The sequence below is a fragment of the Molothrus ater genome, chromosome 6 (genome assembly GCF_012460135.2).
Source record: "Molothrus ater isolate BHLD 08-10-18 breed brown headed cowbird chromosome 6, BPBGC_Mater_1.1, whole genome shotgun sequence".
Taxonomy (NCBI): Eukaryota; Metazoa; Chordata; class Aves; order Passeriformes; family Icteridae; genus Molothrus; species Molothrus ater.
Window position 1 is genome coordinate 27,439,847 of NC_050483.2, and position 17,496 is coordinate 27,457,342.

Sequence of the window (17,496 nt, forward strand, 5' to 3'; positions counted from 1 at the left end):
AAATATAAGACTTTACATCTTTTTCATAGCCCTGAAAAACCAATGCAGCTGGTAAAATGGGGAAATTGGATCCTAATCTGGGTGCCAGCAGAAATATTTATAAGGGCCAATCACTTGTCTATGTGAAGATTCCCTGATGAGTTGAGGGTTGTGGAGGAGCTGCCATGGACTGAAATTCAGCTTGCAGAACATTTAGCAGTAGTAAGGGAAGAAAAGAACTAGCCTGGGATTGATTTCATTGCCCAGAGGGGGTTTAAAGAGCTGGCAGTCAGAGAGAAAATAGTGCAGACTAGTAAGATGATTTTATATGATACAGTCAGTAAAGAAGCTTCCACCAAACATTTGTTGCTGAGGCCATTTCTAGGGTGAAACTGCTTTTCAGTTCACCCTTACAGATCTTGCTCTGCACATGTGTGCTGGACTGCACAGAGGTCTTTGCAGAAGGCAGAGTTATCCTTGTCATACATAATAGTATTTACCCCATCCAGATAGCTGCAAATCCATGTCTCTCCTTTGGGACTGTGTTTAAGAGTTAGACCTGAGCAATCCCAGGGAAATAACATGTTAAGTTTTTATAAATCCCGGTTTTAACAGACTTTGTCAGGCCAGTGTAAAACTGTTCCTTATTACTTCTCTTTAAATATCCAGTGGAACACATTTCTAATAGTGCTAGTTCTGTTCCAAGCTCATAGGAGAGAGAAGTTTCTATGGCCCCTTTATGGCTGAGTGCGAATATTCTCAGGATTTCTACACCTTCTTCAGCTTTACCTAACAAAGCTCTGTCCTTTTCGTATTTTCACATGAAAAGGCTTGCAGGATTTGAGTCAGGTGGCCTTGTCTAGAGTGAGAAATATTAACAGCTTAATAAGAGGACCAGCAGAAGAAATTCTATCATTTTTTCCAGGAATAGAGTAATTAGGAGAATTAATAAAGAACTATTTAGCCATCCACCTGTGATCACTTCCTCAAACAAAGATCAAGTCTAAAATTATTGTCATTTACAGACTCTACATTAGTGAACATGAAAGAATTGAAGGCCTTGGCTCAGTTCCCAGTTTCACATCACAACTCCAGCACTGGGCAGATATGAGCTGTTTCCTTGTTGGCATCTCAGCTGAGAAGGGTCAGGATTGAGTAGTTTTGATGCTGAATTCCACTCTCAGCCCTGGAGCTCAAGACAGAGCAGTCTGTGCTGTGGAGAAACAAAGTTTTTCAGTTTCTATAGCTGCCAGTTTGGTCCATTTTAGGAACACAGAACTGCAGAGAGACATTTCTGGGTAATTTCTGTTATTGCAGGTAGCCACATTATCTAATCTTTTCCACTAACTGACCAAAGCTCCATTTTATAATTAGCCACAATATCTTTGTCCCAGAAGGCCATTTCAACACACTGCTTTTCAGCTAGAAAACAAAACATAGCAACACAAACAGTGACCCTTTGAAAATACTGAAGGAAATAATTTGACCTCTCTTTTATTTGAGGCCTGTTTTCTGGCTGATTTAATGTTTGTGTATATTCTTCAACACCTGTTCATCTATTCATTCGTTCATATTCAGTTCAGCAAGGTATTTGAACATCTTCACAAATGAATGTGTGATGATACTCGACTGAATATGTGCTGGCAGTAACTACTGCTATGGATGAACAGTATGAGCCATCTGTGGAGAGGATCTCCATTGCTTTACAAGGTCCATTAACACAGAGCACATCTTAGGAGATGGAGGGTCAAGACCACTTTGAGAACCTGTATGGAAGCTGAGGATCTGTTTAGTTTATACTGCACATCTTTCATAGGAGGGTGTGGGGTGCAAGGAGACCTGGGGAGTGATGGAATAATGCTAACATTCCTCTTGTCCTTGCAGGCTCGGGGATCTGGAGGGGGCAGGAGACGGAATGATGCTGCCTCCCAGGATGATCATGACAAACCCTATGTTTGTGACAGTAAGTAGCAACCAGACAGCTTATTCTGCTTCCAGCCTGGTCCTACCAGCTCAGTGCACTCAGGGCTTCATATATTACAGCAAAATATTCTGCTGCTCTCTGACTTGCATGTTTGCCACCTGCTGCTGATGCTCTTGGTGTTTTTGCATGAAGGAAATAAAATTAAGTTCTCGGCAAGACTCTACTTTCCTTTGCCCTTTAATAAATCATCTCTTATCTTTTCTTTCTCTTTTTCTGGCTTCTCTGCCTTTTGTCTTCTTTTCCCCCATGTAAGTTTCACCCTCTATTTCTTTCTCTGTTTCAGATAGTTACAAACAAAAGCATAACTCAAAAATCTCCGACAAAGGTACTTCACCCTTGTTGTGTCTCTTGATATATTTGGTGATTCTCCTCCCTTCAGTCCTTTTAAAATCTCACTGGGCTAAATATTGAAGGTCTTATCCCTCACCAGATGTCTTGTGGCATCATCAAAAGCTGAGCCCTTCTAAGAAACAAATAACATCTCGAATGCTTTCTTTTGATACATATTCCCTTTGAATACAGTCCTGCTGTTTGGTATCTTGCAGTTGGACTTCAGGTGAAGCAAGGCATTGTCTGAATGGAAAAATTATACTAGAGCCCAGCATCAACACTGAAGGAGGGTACCAGAGTCCCAGTATGAGTGAGGAGTCTAATATTTGTCATGCAATTGTTTGGGTTTTTTTTTTTACAGTCTAGTCCTTGATGCCTTCCTTCTTCTTTTGATATTCTTTTTTGCTTCGTTTCCATGAAGGGCACTTATCTTACCCACATATTTTTGAGATATCCCATCTTAAGGCTTATTCTAGAATGTACATCCAATTGTAATTTGTGCTACCAGCTGCCTTCTAGCCTGTAAGACAGTAACCTAAAAAAAGTCATTAGAAGTAGGAGAATAGCAGATCTTCACTTCTGTTGTCCAAACCAGCTGGTTTTGAGGACAACTAGAACCCCCTTTTTGCCTATCTTGCAACGTTACCGACCTTAAAATAATAACTCTTGCTGTGTCAATCTTTGGAGGGATTTTCTGCTGATTTTTAAAAACGTGAGGAAATAAGGAGTTTACATGGTGAATAAGAACTATATTCCATGTGAAATCATATTCTTGTAAGGTGAGACTAGGTGACTGTATGTGCCCAGAAACCAGAAGACTTGCATATGAGGGGGACATGACAGATGATAAAAACATAGTCAAGGAGGAAGAGCCCTTAAAGTTATGAAGAGTCAGAAGACCTATGCTGTGGTTAAATAGCAGTCCTAGTGCACTGGAAGAACTAAAAAGTGTCTTTTAAGACTTCTGTGAGAGCCCAAGATATATCTTGTTGAAATCCACTGGTTTCCTTTGCTGGTGGTATATGCAGTATATGCATATCTTTCTTTATCTCTTTTCTGGAACATCCTTCTAAATCCAAGGACACTTGACAGTGGTAGTAATTTGGAACACAACGACTCTACATTGTCTGATCTTGCACTGCTTTTGGATTTTACCGTGAACTCCCAACGTGCATAGTAGTGATTTGCACAGAGTAGATTAAACGTTGAAGATATCAAAGCAGGCAGCAGAAATCTGGCCTGAAGTCAAGACTCTCATACGTTGTTGTATTGACAGAATTTGCCTTGGCTTACATTTTGGAGCATAAATTTCATCTTTAATGTTGGAAATGTATCCTATTTCATTTGGCTGACACCTTTCACTTTTAGGAAACTTACAGTTATAGGTGAGTCATAAGGAATTTTGGACTCCAGACTTTGCACAGTGACTTCTCCTTTTCCATTTTAGATAGCTGATAAAAAGGTTATATGACAGCAGAACTCTTTTATCTGAGTTAAGAGAAGAAGGGAAGAACTGTCCCAGTTGTAATGTCATCATCCTGAAGAATATCCTGCCCTTGTTAAATTTCTATACAAACATGACATGCCATTAATTATGAGTAATTGGCCTATTAGCCTGCTTGGGTGAATTTCTTGGATTTATTTTTTCTTTGAAATGATTTGATGAATATTTTTATAGATAAAACTCAATCTAATTGTGGTAGTTTAGAAATTGGTTTGCAGTACTCCTTGTGCAGATGTTGTGGGCAGATAAGTTTGTTTTACATGGAAACATGCAGGTGAAACAGTGTATATGTTTCCTGTTTGGGAAAGCATTATTCCCTCAATTGCATTATGGGTATAAATAATTAGCTTAATGGGCCAACAGTTTGCTTCTTCTGTAGTCTATGTAATATGCCTCCAGGTTGCTTCTTCTGCAAGTATACTGATATTCAAGTTTTGAAAATGACCAGAGAGAAGAAAGCATAAACACAGCTAAACCAAATTAATTTTCTTATAAACAGCATGGGCACAAAAAATGATTTGTGGTCAAAAACTACTCTGTCCTTTTATCATATTTACACGTTCATATTTATGGCAAACAAGAATATATCAACAGATCTCATCAGTTATAAAAGGGTTTTAGAAAACAACTAGGCAGTGTGTTGGTAAGATGATGCAAGTGTGATGCCCAGTGGCACTGCCACTTGTGCTGGAAAATAGCAATGTTACCTCTGAAAAGACCTGACTTTTTCTGTAAGAGGCATTCAGACCTACATCACTATTAAACTTGGTCCCAATATTAAAGCTGGCTGGAAACATGCAATTTCTATGTGATAAACGTTTTCAAAGCTCAAAATATTTTGTCCTCTTGTGTTTTTAAGAAGAGGTGATTGGATGCCTCTTTTGTGGAATGAAACATTCTGAAATACTTCAGCTGGTTTTACTGAGCATATACTCTAGTAGAAGTTCAGAATAAAATATTTGTTCAAAGCATCAATAAAATTGCTAGGATAATCATGAAATGCATTGTTTCATCACATCACCAAGTAGAAAACTTGGTGGTCAGATTTTCAGCCAGTTGCATTGGATTGTGCTGTGCCTTGAGCTCCCTTGGGATGGCTTCAATTACAACAGTGGCAGGCAAGCCTGGTTGGAGATGGGTATAAACTGCAAATGGTAACATAGCCAAATGGCTTAGCAGCTGTATGACAGCAGTCCCAAAAGTAGCTTGAGCACCTGGCAAGGAAAGGCAGCAGGTGCCTCAAAGAAGAGTGGAAAGTAGAGCTTGAAAAGCAAAGCTTTTGATGTCAAACAAGTGGAAGGTAGACCACCACCACTGTTCCTGATGAACAGGGCATGTTATTTTTAGAGGGACAGAATGAATGAATAAATGAATACCTACACGTTTAATAAGAATTGATGCCATTTCACTGTCAAATATTCAGCTGGGGAATCAATATGCCTACTGAGCAGTCTTCTTAGAAATCCCTCTACTATTTTATTAGTGTTTATTATATATTACTTACTACTTTTTCGAAAGAAAAGCCTTCTCTGAATTTGTATCTAGAAATTTGTATTCTGGTTTTAAAGTTGCAATCAGTTGTAGCACTTGAGTTCCATGATTCCAAATGTCTTCTTCCTTTAGCCAGAGAAGTTAGTCTGTGCTGAATCTCTGCAAGCAATTAACTTTCCTGCTGCCCCTCCTCACTTTTATGCTTTCATTCTTCTCAAATTCCCATGGAGACATGGGACTATGTACATACTTCCACCTTTGTTTTCTGTTCCACTGTCTAAAGAAGAATTCCCTTGCCCTCCTCTAAAAGAAATTATTTCTTTTCTTTTTACCAATATGTCCTCATCTCCTTTTAGTTTTATTCCCATATAAACTCCTATTTTAGCATAGCAACTTATATCATATTCTTTTTTTTGTAGTCCTTCTGAGACTGAACTGTACATTCAGATCCATTCCTTGTGCAAAATGAGCATTGACTGAAACCTTCCTAGGACTTTTGATGATCAGTGACTAACGCAGCATTGTATGTACCCAGAGACACTGATCTTGTAGTATTTTGTAGAAGCTGATTCTTTCCTCAAGAACTTAATGTTAAGGTTTCTCTAGTTATTTACCTACGTTCTCTCTGCTGAAGTCCAAGACTAGCAGTCCTTGTACTGTTCTCGAGGGAAAATAACAATGTCTTCTATGTCTGTAAACAGTTACTGGGGCTTCTTTCAGCTGTATTTTCTTCAGCTCTTCTACTAAGCTTGTTTCTTTCATGTGGAAAAACTCCAAAGTACTTTTTAAAGTAGTAGTGGCCAGAACGAAGTTAAAAGTGCTGTTCTGAGGAGAGATGCATTTCTGAAGATGAGTGGTTGATAGATTTACTTGTACTTACAATTACTTTTACAAACTGTATTTAAGAAACTTGCTCTGTTATATATCCATGAGAGGCACAGAGATGGCTGACCTAATAGGTTATTCAGTAATCATCTCCTGGTATTATCCTTTCTGGTGAATCCCTAAATAGATAAGCAGTAAGATCTAGAATAAGATGCTTGTTCAGATGTACTCAACAAACAACTCTCCCACCATATCTGCTATTCTTGGCATCCTTTGAATACATTATTGGTAGAAAAGACAAGATTAGATAGGTAAGGACATTAAAAAAATTTAAATACTGAATAACATAGATGTTGAATAGAGCACATGGTAAAAGGGAAACAGAACTGACTCTGGCAGTTGAACATTTTCTGCTCATGTAGAATATTTGTTTTCTCCTTTGCTCTGGCTAGCAACCCATTTACTGAAATGTGCACAGCTGTATTGTTGAGCTGCACATGTTTTGGGGTTTGAACTGGGGTTAAGAGTTACTGTGATCTTAATACAGCAGGTAGATTCTGGGACTTGTCCTCTGGGGGCACTGAAACAAGGAATATTTACCTCCCTATTCTACCTGCAGAAAATTCCCTATGGAATGGGATGCTAAATAGCTGCTCTCATACTACAGGTGTACAGTGTGACTATACTATAGTGTGTGTAGTACTGAGCAAAGAGGGATGAATGTGAAGTCTTTGTATCAGTGGAGGTCAAAATGCATTGTTAATGTTTGAGATCTCTAAATGTGCCAGAGTTTGTACACAACTGTAACAGGAGAGAATATATTACCAAACTGGTGCAAAACAAGGATAGGGGGATTTTTTTGTCCTTTTTTTTTTTTTTTTTGAGTGGAGTGAATGGTAGGACAGAAGAAATGGCTTTGAGAAACTTTGAGAAATGGCTGCCTGCCAGAAGTTAACTCAAGATTTAGTATTTGACATAGTACACCTGAGAACAAGGAACAGGAGGCAACAGAGAAAAGCAAAGAAAGACGATGAGGGGGACAAAATTCAGTGACCAAAAAAAAAAACCAAACCCAAAAAAACCCCAGCATGTACTCCTCCAGTTTCCTGTTTCCACTGGAAACATGGAATGTTTCCTTCTGTCTCATACTGGTGACAGATTGTGCAAAATGTATGTGGAGAGCTGGCTGGAACACAGATCACAGGCTGCCAAGGACCAAATGTGTAACTATTTCAAAATGACAGCAACACAGCCATTAGATATTTGATGAGGAAAGCTTTTAAGTCATAGGTTTCAAATCCCCTTTTTAACAGGGGAAGTATTTTATCTTAATTTTAATCATTGAGAAATATAAACAGAGTGAGAATTTGCTTATCCAAAGAATTGCAGGGTGCTACAGTCCAGAACATAGAAGAGAGGTCTCTTTTGTGAAACACTCAATGCTTGCAATTATACTGTTTTCCCCCCCATACTGTAGTTGTGCAACATCTTAATATCAGTCTTCAAATTTGAAGGAAAGTAAGGTTTATCATAGGAGAATGTTTGGTGGCCTCATAAAAAAATCTCTCCCTCTTCCCCATTTGTGACACTTGGTCTGCACTGCTGAATTGCTGCTTACTTACCCAGCTTGTTCCTAAGGCAGCATTCACATCAGCTCATAGCAACAATATATCCTTTGAATGCAGGAGGATTTGGAGTGGGTTATGTTCTACAAACTCCCACTGTTTTTATTGAGCTTGGCCACCTAATTAAAGATCAAGTCAACTTCCCAGTGTTGAGATTCAGGATGAAATCTACCACATGCAAGGATGACAAGCCTATCCAGCAAGGGAAATTGAAGATAAAAAAGTCAAAGCTGCTGAAAGGAAGGCCACTGGACAAAGTTTATGAAAGGCACACTCTCACTTGCTATGTGTGAGCTGCATAGTGTTAAAAACTAATCAACAGCATTCATCTCAGACTGGGAGAACCAGTTCTCATTACGCTTTTGTCAGCTCTAAGAATGAGAAAGATGTGGTGTAAGCACTGGTGTGGATGCTGGAACTCATGGATTCCAGTCCTGGTAATGAAAAAAGATCACTGCGTGGGCAACTCAGCCCCTCTGCGGTTCTCTTTTTTCAGAACTGAAATGAGAATAGTATTTCCCACTCAGGAATGTGGAGGAAGATTAATTAATGTTTGAAAAGCCAGTCTGCAGTGGGAAGAGTTATATAAGAGCTAAGTGTTTATTAATGATCACCCTTTTATAGAAACTACTTCTTAGCACAGTGATACAGTAGATTAATAAAATGTGCTCTTACCTGGAAAATAAGAGATTTGGGTGAATTCAGGAAGATTCAATCTGTTGGAGAATCCATGAAGTTTTGATTTAGCTTCCATTCTAGCAAAGTCTCACTGCAGCCAATGGTTCTTTTGCCTGACTAATATCATGACCCTTTTCCCTCTGCAAAAGTCTGATTTGTTTGAGGAACATGAAATCTCTGCAGTTTCAGCTCATGGCATTGCTTCGGACTCTTTTATGACACAAAGTGAATTTGAAAAATGGAAAAATCTAGACACCAAGAACAAAGGCTTCTGGAACTGCAAATCTTTGGTCCTACAAAGGATCTGCTAGGACAATGTAAACCAAATTTATTTGCCTCAGTTCTGGTTATGAAGTCCTTCAAATCAATTTCTCACAAGGCATGTCAGAGATTGCTGTCACCCTTGAAGGCCACCTGTAAGTCCTCACAATGGAAAGGACTCAGCTGCAGAATTACTACTGACTCAGCTTATATTGATACTTGCTTTTTCCTGGTGAGCTGATACTTTTTTGCTGAAGAAGGACGAGTCTGCAGACCCATCTGATTTCGTATGTCATCCTTAACACCATAGCTAAAATCCCTGCAGGATTCTGTAATGAATGGAGTAAACGCCACCATTTTGGGACTTGCTGCAGGGAATGCAAATCTCCTTTTGTGCACTGATCACCTGATAGTGTCCTGGAAATAATTTGACAGAAGTCTTTGAGCAGTATTGGTAATTCATAGCAATAGAATTATTTTTTTAACATTCTTCTTCAAACACATAAAAGTAAGAGGGATAGAGTAGGATACTTGATGAGCCGATCCAGCTCATCTAGCAGATGGTCAATCTGCTAGAAATGTAAATCTCTTTCTCCATTCTAAGTAAAGCTGCAACATTTATGTAATTAGAGGAGGTTACCATTATAAAAGAATTTAAGCAGTGAGCTGTTTCTGGGTTGATGATTACTTAAGTGTTATGCTTTTCCACTATTCCAAATATGGGGAAAGTCACACAGAACTGCTGATATCTTGTTGTTTTGACTCTTGTTCAGCATCTGTTCCACTGCTTGTCCTTTGCCCTGCAGGACCACAGAGAAGGAGAAGTAGTTTCCCTCTCCAGAATGCACTGGAAGAAAACAAGGATGGTACTAGAAGAGGGAGTCTGAACTGATGTTTTGTGGAGAGCATGCATCTAACAACAGTCTAGTTCTTCAAAATGTCTGGCAATTCTGTTAGGTTTACATATGAAAAATGAAGGCAGATGCTTCAAAGAATGGATGTGCATATCTATATAAGTATTTTAGTTCTCTCAATATTGCCTCTTCCCTCCTGCAGGAGGTCTCATTTCTAAATCAAGGCCATTCAAAGACTTAAAAAATCTGTGACTGAGGACAGGACATATTGCACTTCCAAGAAACTTCTGTCTTGTTTGATGATTCTGTGATCATCACCTTGCATGATGAAGAAAACTGGGAAAAAGTATCTAATATTCCAGATCACTCATATGTATCATGAGCTTGTTTTACATGTTTCTAATAAAGAAAAGCATTTTCCTTGAGGGAGTTTGTAAATCAGAAGAGATTAAGAATGAAATATATTATTGTAATAAGCTTTTATTTACAGTTTTTTATAATCTGTTCCAAAAGGCAGAACATCAGTTGGTGTTTTCTGAGTAGTAGCAGAAAGGAATAAAATTTTAAATTTTATGTATACATAAATGAATAAATGGGATGAGGGTGGTTGTTGTGTGGTTGTTTTGGTTTTTTTTTTAATTTTTAAAAATTTATTTGTGGAGTCTTTGACATTCCCAGACTCAGGTGTCTGGAGAATGGGAAGTAAGTATCTGTATATGTTGCAGGATACGTATTGGGGCCAACTTAAGCTTTTAGGAGTGGATGGTCACAATGCAGGACAGACTGCTGGACATGACATTTAATCCTGTGTGAAATCCTTGAGGTTAATTAAGGTGACTGAAAAAGTCTCTGGGAGGAAAAAATTGCAAGAAGGGCACTAAACTTTTTGTCTTTGTTTTCTAGTCTTTTAAAATGGCAATATTTGTATTTGGTAGACAAAATAGCTGTATAAAAGAAAATAAACATTCAAAAAATGCTTTGAAGATGGAAAGTGATAAATTTTTGAGACGATAACATGAATTAAAAACTTTATAGAAAATCAATTCATAAAACTTTATAGAAAATCAATTCATATCTAATGAATCTTATGATGTTGCCTGCCCTTGCTAAGCTCTCTGTGAAAGTGTAGACCTTTCATCACCCCAAGCTGTTTGATTCTGTCCTTAATATCTGTTGACTTAATCCTACAATAAATGAAAGTTCAGAAGCAGTATTCTCTGTCATATATTGCATTGTTCATTGGAGTTTACCTGGGCAAATAAGTATCACTACCACATGTTTTTTTAGCAAGAATCTGTGGATGATTTCCATCTACTTGTCTTAACTGGGAATCTGAATAAAGCTATTTATTAACCTCTTAGAGAAAGCCTTTAAAAAAATCACAGCTGTTTCCTTTTTTCAGAGATCAGTAATGAAGAAAATAATGTTGTTTCTTCTCAGTCTTGTTCCCATTGCTGTGCACTGTGCAGCACCACCACTGGAACTGGCATTTCATTTAATTTTATGTGCAGTCTTGTTAGTAATATTAGCAGAGAGGATTAGGGCTCTGTGATCTGCAGGGACTGAATCCATTTGCCTAGGCCTGTGAGAAGGACTGCTGGCAGCATGGTGGGAAGAAAGCTTGTTTGGAGACCGGCAGCTGCAGGGTTGCCTCTGTCATCTTTCACCAGTGCTGGCTGGAAGGATTTTGGGCAGGTGCATGGAGTGCATGGTGCTGTTCTCAGGGGAAAGGGAGCATTATTTGAGAGGATGCTGCTGTGGTTGTAGATCACACTGATGTTTCCATTCTCTCTTCCCCTTCCTCATATCTCCTTTCCATCCAGTCTGTGGCAAGCGTTACAAGAACAGGCCTGGGCTAAGCTACCACTATGCTCACACCCACCTCGCCAGTGAAGAGGGTGATGAAGCCCGTGAGCAGGAGACCCGCTCTTCCCCCGTCCACCGAAATGAAAACCACAAACGTGAGTAGGATCTTCCCTTTGCCTTTGAGATCCTTTTCAGGGCTGTTATCTCCAACCTGTCTTTGCCTTGGGGATGTTGATGTTATTGCCTAGCTCAGTTGTGAGTGATTGGGATGTGGATGCTTGGAGCTAATCAGCCACAGCTCACACGGGTGCTGGCTCAGCTAGTCAGGAATTCATTTCAAACCCAGCATTATCTCTGCGGCAAGTCACTTTTCCATTACTGCTCCTGTGGGGAGGAGGTGGCAAGGAGAGGGGGGAAAAGAAGAGATGGCCAAGCTGCCCATCATCAAGCAGCCTCCCAGAGGTTCTTAGTAAGGATGCTGAAGAAATACACATCCAGTCGTTTCAGGGGGCTGCCTTTGTTTTGCCTTTAAATAAGATATTTATCAATGTCTCAGTTTTTCAGTATGAAAATAACCACCTTTCTCCCTTATACCTTCACCTGCTGCATAAACAGCTTACCCTCCACTTTGCCAAAAACTGCTCCTTAGTTATGGTTTGATAAAAGCTATGAAAACACATCAGTACTGGTTTGCAAGGAGGAGAGCAGGAACGTGAAAGGAGAATGTGCCTCAATTTCCCACTCTGGTACAACACTAAAAGAGATCTAAGTGGTCCAAATCTTTCTGTGATGAATCACATCTGCTCAGTGTGAGCATAAGGTCCATGACCCTGTTTGATTGTCCCTTCTGTGCTCCTTAGGCACACTACAGGAAGTCAAGGATACTGTGTTCTATTACTGATTTTTGCAAGTCTCTAATCCACCGTTTCTCAGTTTTATATACTATGTGATGTTTGCTGTGACCTTGGGATTTGTGTAGATAGCTTTGTTCACTTTCAAAAAGTTCTTTTGGATCAGCATATGATCTGTGTTATTTTTGTTCAAAGTAATAAAGCAATAAAATGCTTACAGGGAAAAATATGCAGGAAAACACTTTCTAATACCTTAAGAACTGCAAGAAATATGGAAGTAGGAAAACATTTTTTTTCTAAGTGGTATAATTGATAATTGTCCCCAGGGAAGTGTGCGAGGGGGGTTCCTTCCTCCAAAGCATCTGCTACTAGCCACTGTCTGAGCTTGAAGGACTGTTTAGTGTGATCCCATTTGGCAAGCTCTATGTTTCGGTCACTTTTATGCTCTACCTTTTAGTTATTCACATGTTTGGTAGATTCACAGTAAAAGTAATTTTGACTCCTCCAGCTGTTGATAAACTTGAGCTGTCAATGCACTAAGAGTGACTGCTTGGGCAGGCAGGGGAATGTCAGTGTTCACCCAGCAGCTTTTGTTTACTTAGCATTTACATCCATTTTGGGTTTTTTTTTTAGTTGGTTGGTTGTTTTTTCCTGTGCCTGGAGTAGTCAGTAATAGTTACATACCTGAGAGGAATATTGAAAATCTGTATTGAATTAATATTGACAATGGTCTTGCAATAGATGCCCAAAAAAAAAAAGGTAGTGTCCTATACCCTGAATTCAGCTTGACATAGGTGCCAAGGGGTCTCAGTCCTTGTATCTGGTGCTTAATAAATGATAGAAGTTAACAAGAAGACTTAGAAGAGCTATGGTAAGGTTAGGAGCAGCTGACTTTGGCCCATGATAAAAAAGGTGCATTCTACACTGCGGGAAAGAGTAGCATGACAGCTGCTTGGGCTTGTGTTCCCCCAGAGCATGTGGCAAAGGGAAGCTGCTGATGCACAGATCCACAAGTGGGCAGAAGTTTAGAACCATTGGAATAAACCTCTCTGATGCCCAGATTCCTGAGTGGAAAGAATAACCAGCCAGGAGCCAGTGAGCTATGGGTAACAGCCATGCAAATGTGCAGATCAGCCTTGGGGAAAGTCCCAGATGCTGGAAGGTAACTGTCCCAAATGGCTAAGCTGTCACAGTGGCTGTTTGTTCCCTTTTTGCCTGTTTGTTTGTTTAGAGCCTTGAGCTCAGATCTTGCATCTTTGCACTTCCACTTGGCAATATTTAATTTATGCTGCCATTTATCTTCCATGTGAATGCTAATTGTCCACATTGCTAATGTGCAGTCATTAAATGGTCCCCTTGTACAGGGGGATGGTGGGGAGCCAGAGCATCAGATCCTTCCTCTCCCCTAAGAACTGCTAGGCATGTGTTATGAATTAGATTTGACAGGTCTGCGGCATCGTAGGTCTCGAGCTTCAAGAGCCCTCTCTGCATGGGCTTGGGGGGTGGGGTAGGTGGGAGGGAGGGAAGGCAGGGGGATGTTAATCCAAACAGCTAATCTGCAACCCACTGAGCAGGAGGACCAGAGATATGGTGTAGAGTAGGATCTGGTTATTTGCTGAGCAGTGTGTCAGAGATACGAGCAGCCTGATTTAGAAGAGGCAGGGCAAATCAAAGCGGCCATTTGGAATTTGTTGTGCCCTGGGAGGTGAGCACCAGGTCAGTAAAGTTCAGGTGGGTGGCTGCAGCATGAACTTCCTTCCTCTGCACCCTCATCTCCTCTGCAGCTTCCACTCCTTGCAGAACCTGCAGTAACAGCAGCCTTGGTGATGCAGGAGGGAGCAGGGCTTCTGCAGGATTCAACTGTTGGTGCCCTAACTGCTGCCAGATCAAGACCTGAAAGCCTCTTGTCTTTCTGCATAGTCAGTCCCTTCTATTTCATGCACAGTCCAATTTGAGGAGGTCAGAAAATTATCCAGAGATTGGAAAAGAGATGTAGATAGGAGGAACTTACCTAAAACTGAGACCCATTGAATAGGTGAGCATCAAAGAACTGAGACTGGCCCAAGTCCCACGTCTCACCTCCTTGGCACATCTCACTGTCCTCGACTGTGTAGAAGGTTTGTCTGTTTACATCTCTTTACATCTCTGTCTCCTTCTGTTTTTTCTCACATATAGATTACCTGTTACAACATGAAAGATAGTTCAACAGTCAACACCCTAGCCTGTGATTTGTTTGAACTTTAGTGGCTTGCTTTTTATGCTTTATCTAGCCCTTTGACACAAATAAACAGCCCTTCCTTGGTGTCTAGTCTTGCCTCTGCCTATACAAACATTTATTTCTGACCTACTCTCTGATTTTGTTACCTGAGTATTGAACTGTGAAAAGGAAATTATAGAAAACCCTTTAAAAAGTCAACCTCCCATTTCCTCAACTCCACTGAAAAAATAAATGATTCCAAACCATTTTCAGACTTTTTCTCTGCTGGCTTTTCCTCTACATGTTGGCACTGAGACCGTGAGATTTGTGAGCCCAGGGTGCATCCAAGCCTGCCACAAAACACCTGCTGTTTTATTCCATCTCTCTCCATGGGTACAGTCCAGCTCTGGGGGCAGCTGGTGCTCACAAATTTTGAGGCACTTCTGATATAGGAATTACATTAGACTTCTATCTATTGAAATGTCTCTGTGAATGAGTGTACTAGTATAAATGCTCTTTCTTAATTCCTGGGAGAATAGGATAGTGTGTCTACATGGAGAAAAACTTCCTCTCCTTTAAAGGAGAAGAGTTCTCAGTGGCATTTTGCTGTGTGAAATGTTGATTGCAGGCAGCTGTGCAGGAGCAGCAACTGAACAGCATCTTATGCCCACAAGCACTCTGGCCAATGACAATCCTAAATGAAGTACATTGTGCTGAGTCCAGGTTGATCCATTGTGCAATACATATAGTTAAGGAAAATGCATTCCTGTGCCCTCCTGCCCCTCTGCTAGCTTAAGCATCTGCCCTGCAAACCACCTGTGTACACTATTTCATGGCATCAGTCTGTTGTGCTCAGTTCCATCACAGATTTTATTATGTGGATAAATCTCTACTGGAGAGACCAGCCAAAGTTGTTTGTGTACTCTAAGCATAATTGGATACCCAGTCTCCAGAGATAAAAAATTAATGTGCTAACCTCAGTGTGCCTCCAAGCTGTCCTCCAGCTCCCCCACACAGTCATCTTTGAAACATTTTTATTTCCATCCAGGCAGGGGGCTGGCCATGAATAAATGAGGAGAGTCAGCCCCTCAGTTGGAGACGAGCTGTTTGTTCCTCTCCACAAGCAGCATCAATTTGAAAAGCTACATCAGGCCTACTTTTCCCTGCCTCAGTGCTGATCCTTGCTGGGGCCATGGTGGGAGCTACTTCTGAATGGAAGGATGCATCAATGCCCACCTTGCAACAAGATACCCTGCAGCAGGTGCTTTTCAGTGAAAATATGTACATTACCTTGAGTTAACTTCTTAGTCATTTAATCTGTTTGGTTTTTTTCTCTTTTCAGAGTTTGTTTTCATAAGGAAAAACACTCAAAATGCTAAAAGAAACAGTAATGATTGGAGTGTTTGAACTGTGTAAAGATTTCCCTTAAATCCTTTTTGCGGCTGTAAATCACTGAGACTTTTGTTGAGGATATTTTGCGACACTGAGTTAAAAAAATAGATCAGTTGTTTAGAGTTATGGCATAGTGGAAAATCCCAAAATCATCTCCTATGTCGACGGAGAGCTAATCTGCAACCCACTTTTTTGTTTGTTTGTTTTGATTGGAGTCATGGGGTGGTTGTTTCAGTAATTTGGTGTTTCTTTTCTATACTGCCTGGACAAGGACTAAAATGTTGCTGTTGATGTGCAACTGTCATTGAAGAGAAGCACCGAGTGCTTCTCAGTAGTTTGTGGGAAAATATTTCCAACCTGAATAATTGGTTTTTGAAACACATGTGTTGCCTCAACAGCACATCAGCTCTCAATTTAGGATTAATGTATTTGTACAAATACATCATTAATGAATTTGTAGGGTTTTTTTCCTTTTTCTATCTCCCTGCTTTTTCTGCCTTATTTTTTTCCTTCTCCATGTAGAATTTGAACCAAGTAAAATCCAAATGCTTTGACTGAATTTGAACTGAATAGGTGCTCTCTACCTTCTCACACTCCTCCAGTAAGTAATTTCCAGATAAAAGCCTACAAGATGTTGCAGGGACCTAATTCATGGCACTGGCCATTCTCACCTGAATATTGAGAGATGCTGCCAGATGGGGCTGTATATTGGGCATTATAATACCTTCTTGAGGTGGGATATATTTTTCCCTTAGCTGATGGGAATGTGCTTCAGTGGCCAGGCGCCAAGTCTCTACAGAGGTACCCCTTAAAGTCAGGAAATCCATATGTTAAGATGTCAGACTCTTTTGTCTGCCTACTCTGTATCTCCTACTCTAGTGCTCATGAGGCACTAGACAATTACAATGTTTTACTCCTAGCAGTGGGCTTTTGGCTGATGCTTTAGGAGTTCCTGCAGAAGACTCTATAAGGTCAGTGCACAGAAATTCTATTAAATGCTGCCTTAAGGTATAGGAACACTGATTCTCTAAATCTACTGAATCCAATCAGTTGATGCTGTATTTTCCTAGCTGTACCTTCCAGCTGCCTAGCTCACCTTCCACCTCTTTCATTAGCTGTTCAACTTAAAGGCCACACTGATTCCTGTAAAAGAGATGATCAAATGATCTTCTTTTCCCCACACTTAGAGGCTTCCTCTGACTTTTACAGATGTACCTCCTTTTCCTAGCACTTCTTGTAGTGCTCCTTGGCTGCGCTTCTCTGTGAGCACGGGCTGTAGGAAAGGCAAACCTTTCAGAGTTGCTAAAAGTTATGCAAAAGCAACAGCTTCTTCTATCCCCACACTACTAGCTAACTCAAAAAAGGAGATAAAATCCAGTTACTAGAGAGACCTGGCAATACTTTGGGTGGGTGGTTTGCAGCATCTCTCAGTAGCATATCCTGCTTCTCTGGCTGCCAGCAAAAGGGCATGCCCATCCCATGTGGGGGAGTGCAGCATGGGGAGCCAGAGCTAGTGGAGGCCATGGGGCTGTGCAGGCTGATTAGCACAACTCTGGGAACAGAACACCAGCCATTTCCCAGCGTTACACCCAAGTTCCAAGTGTGTTTAATAGAAAAACAGCACCACATCGACACAGATGTGCCACCTCCAGCCTGCTGCAGGGCCCTGTATCAAGTGCCCCAACACTTCCCAGTTTTGGGCCAGCCAACATGCTTATC

The 17,496-nt window shown here is 40.4% G+C and overlaps 1 protein-coding gene across 1 annotated transcript in view; it reads left to right on the forward strand.

The window, feature by feature from the left end:
* Window positions 1-17,496, forward strand: part of DPF3 (double PHD fingers 3) — a 167,976-nt gene that overhangs the window by 102,610 nt on the left and 47,870 nt on the right. The window contains exons 7-9 of the mRNA XM_036383766.2: window positions 1,864-1,942; window positions 2,247-2,288; window positions 11,355-11,492. Of these exons, the coding sequence (XP_036239659.1) occupies window positions 1,864-1,942; window positions 2,247-2,288; window positions 11,355-11,492 (259 nt within the window). The remainder of the gene's footprint in view (window positions 1-1,863; window positions 1,943-2,246; window positions 2,289-11,354; window positions 11,493-17,496) is intronic.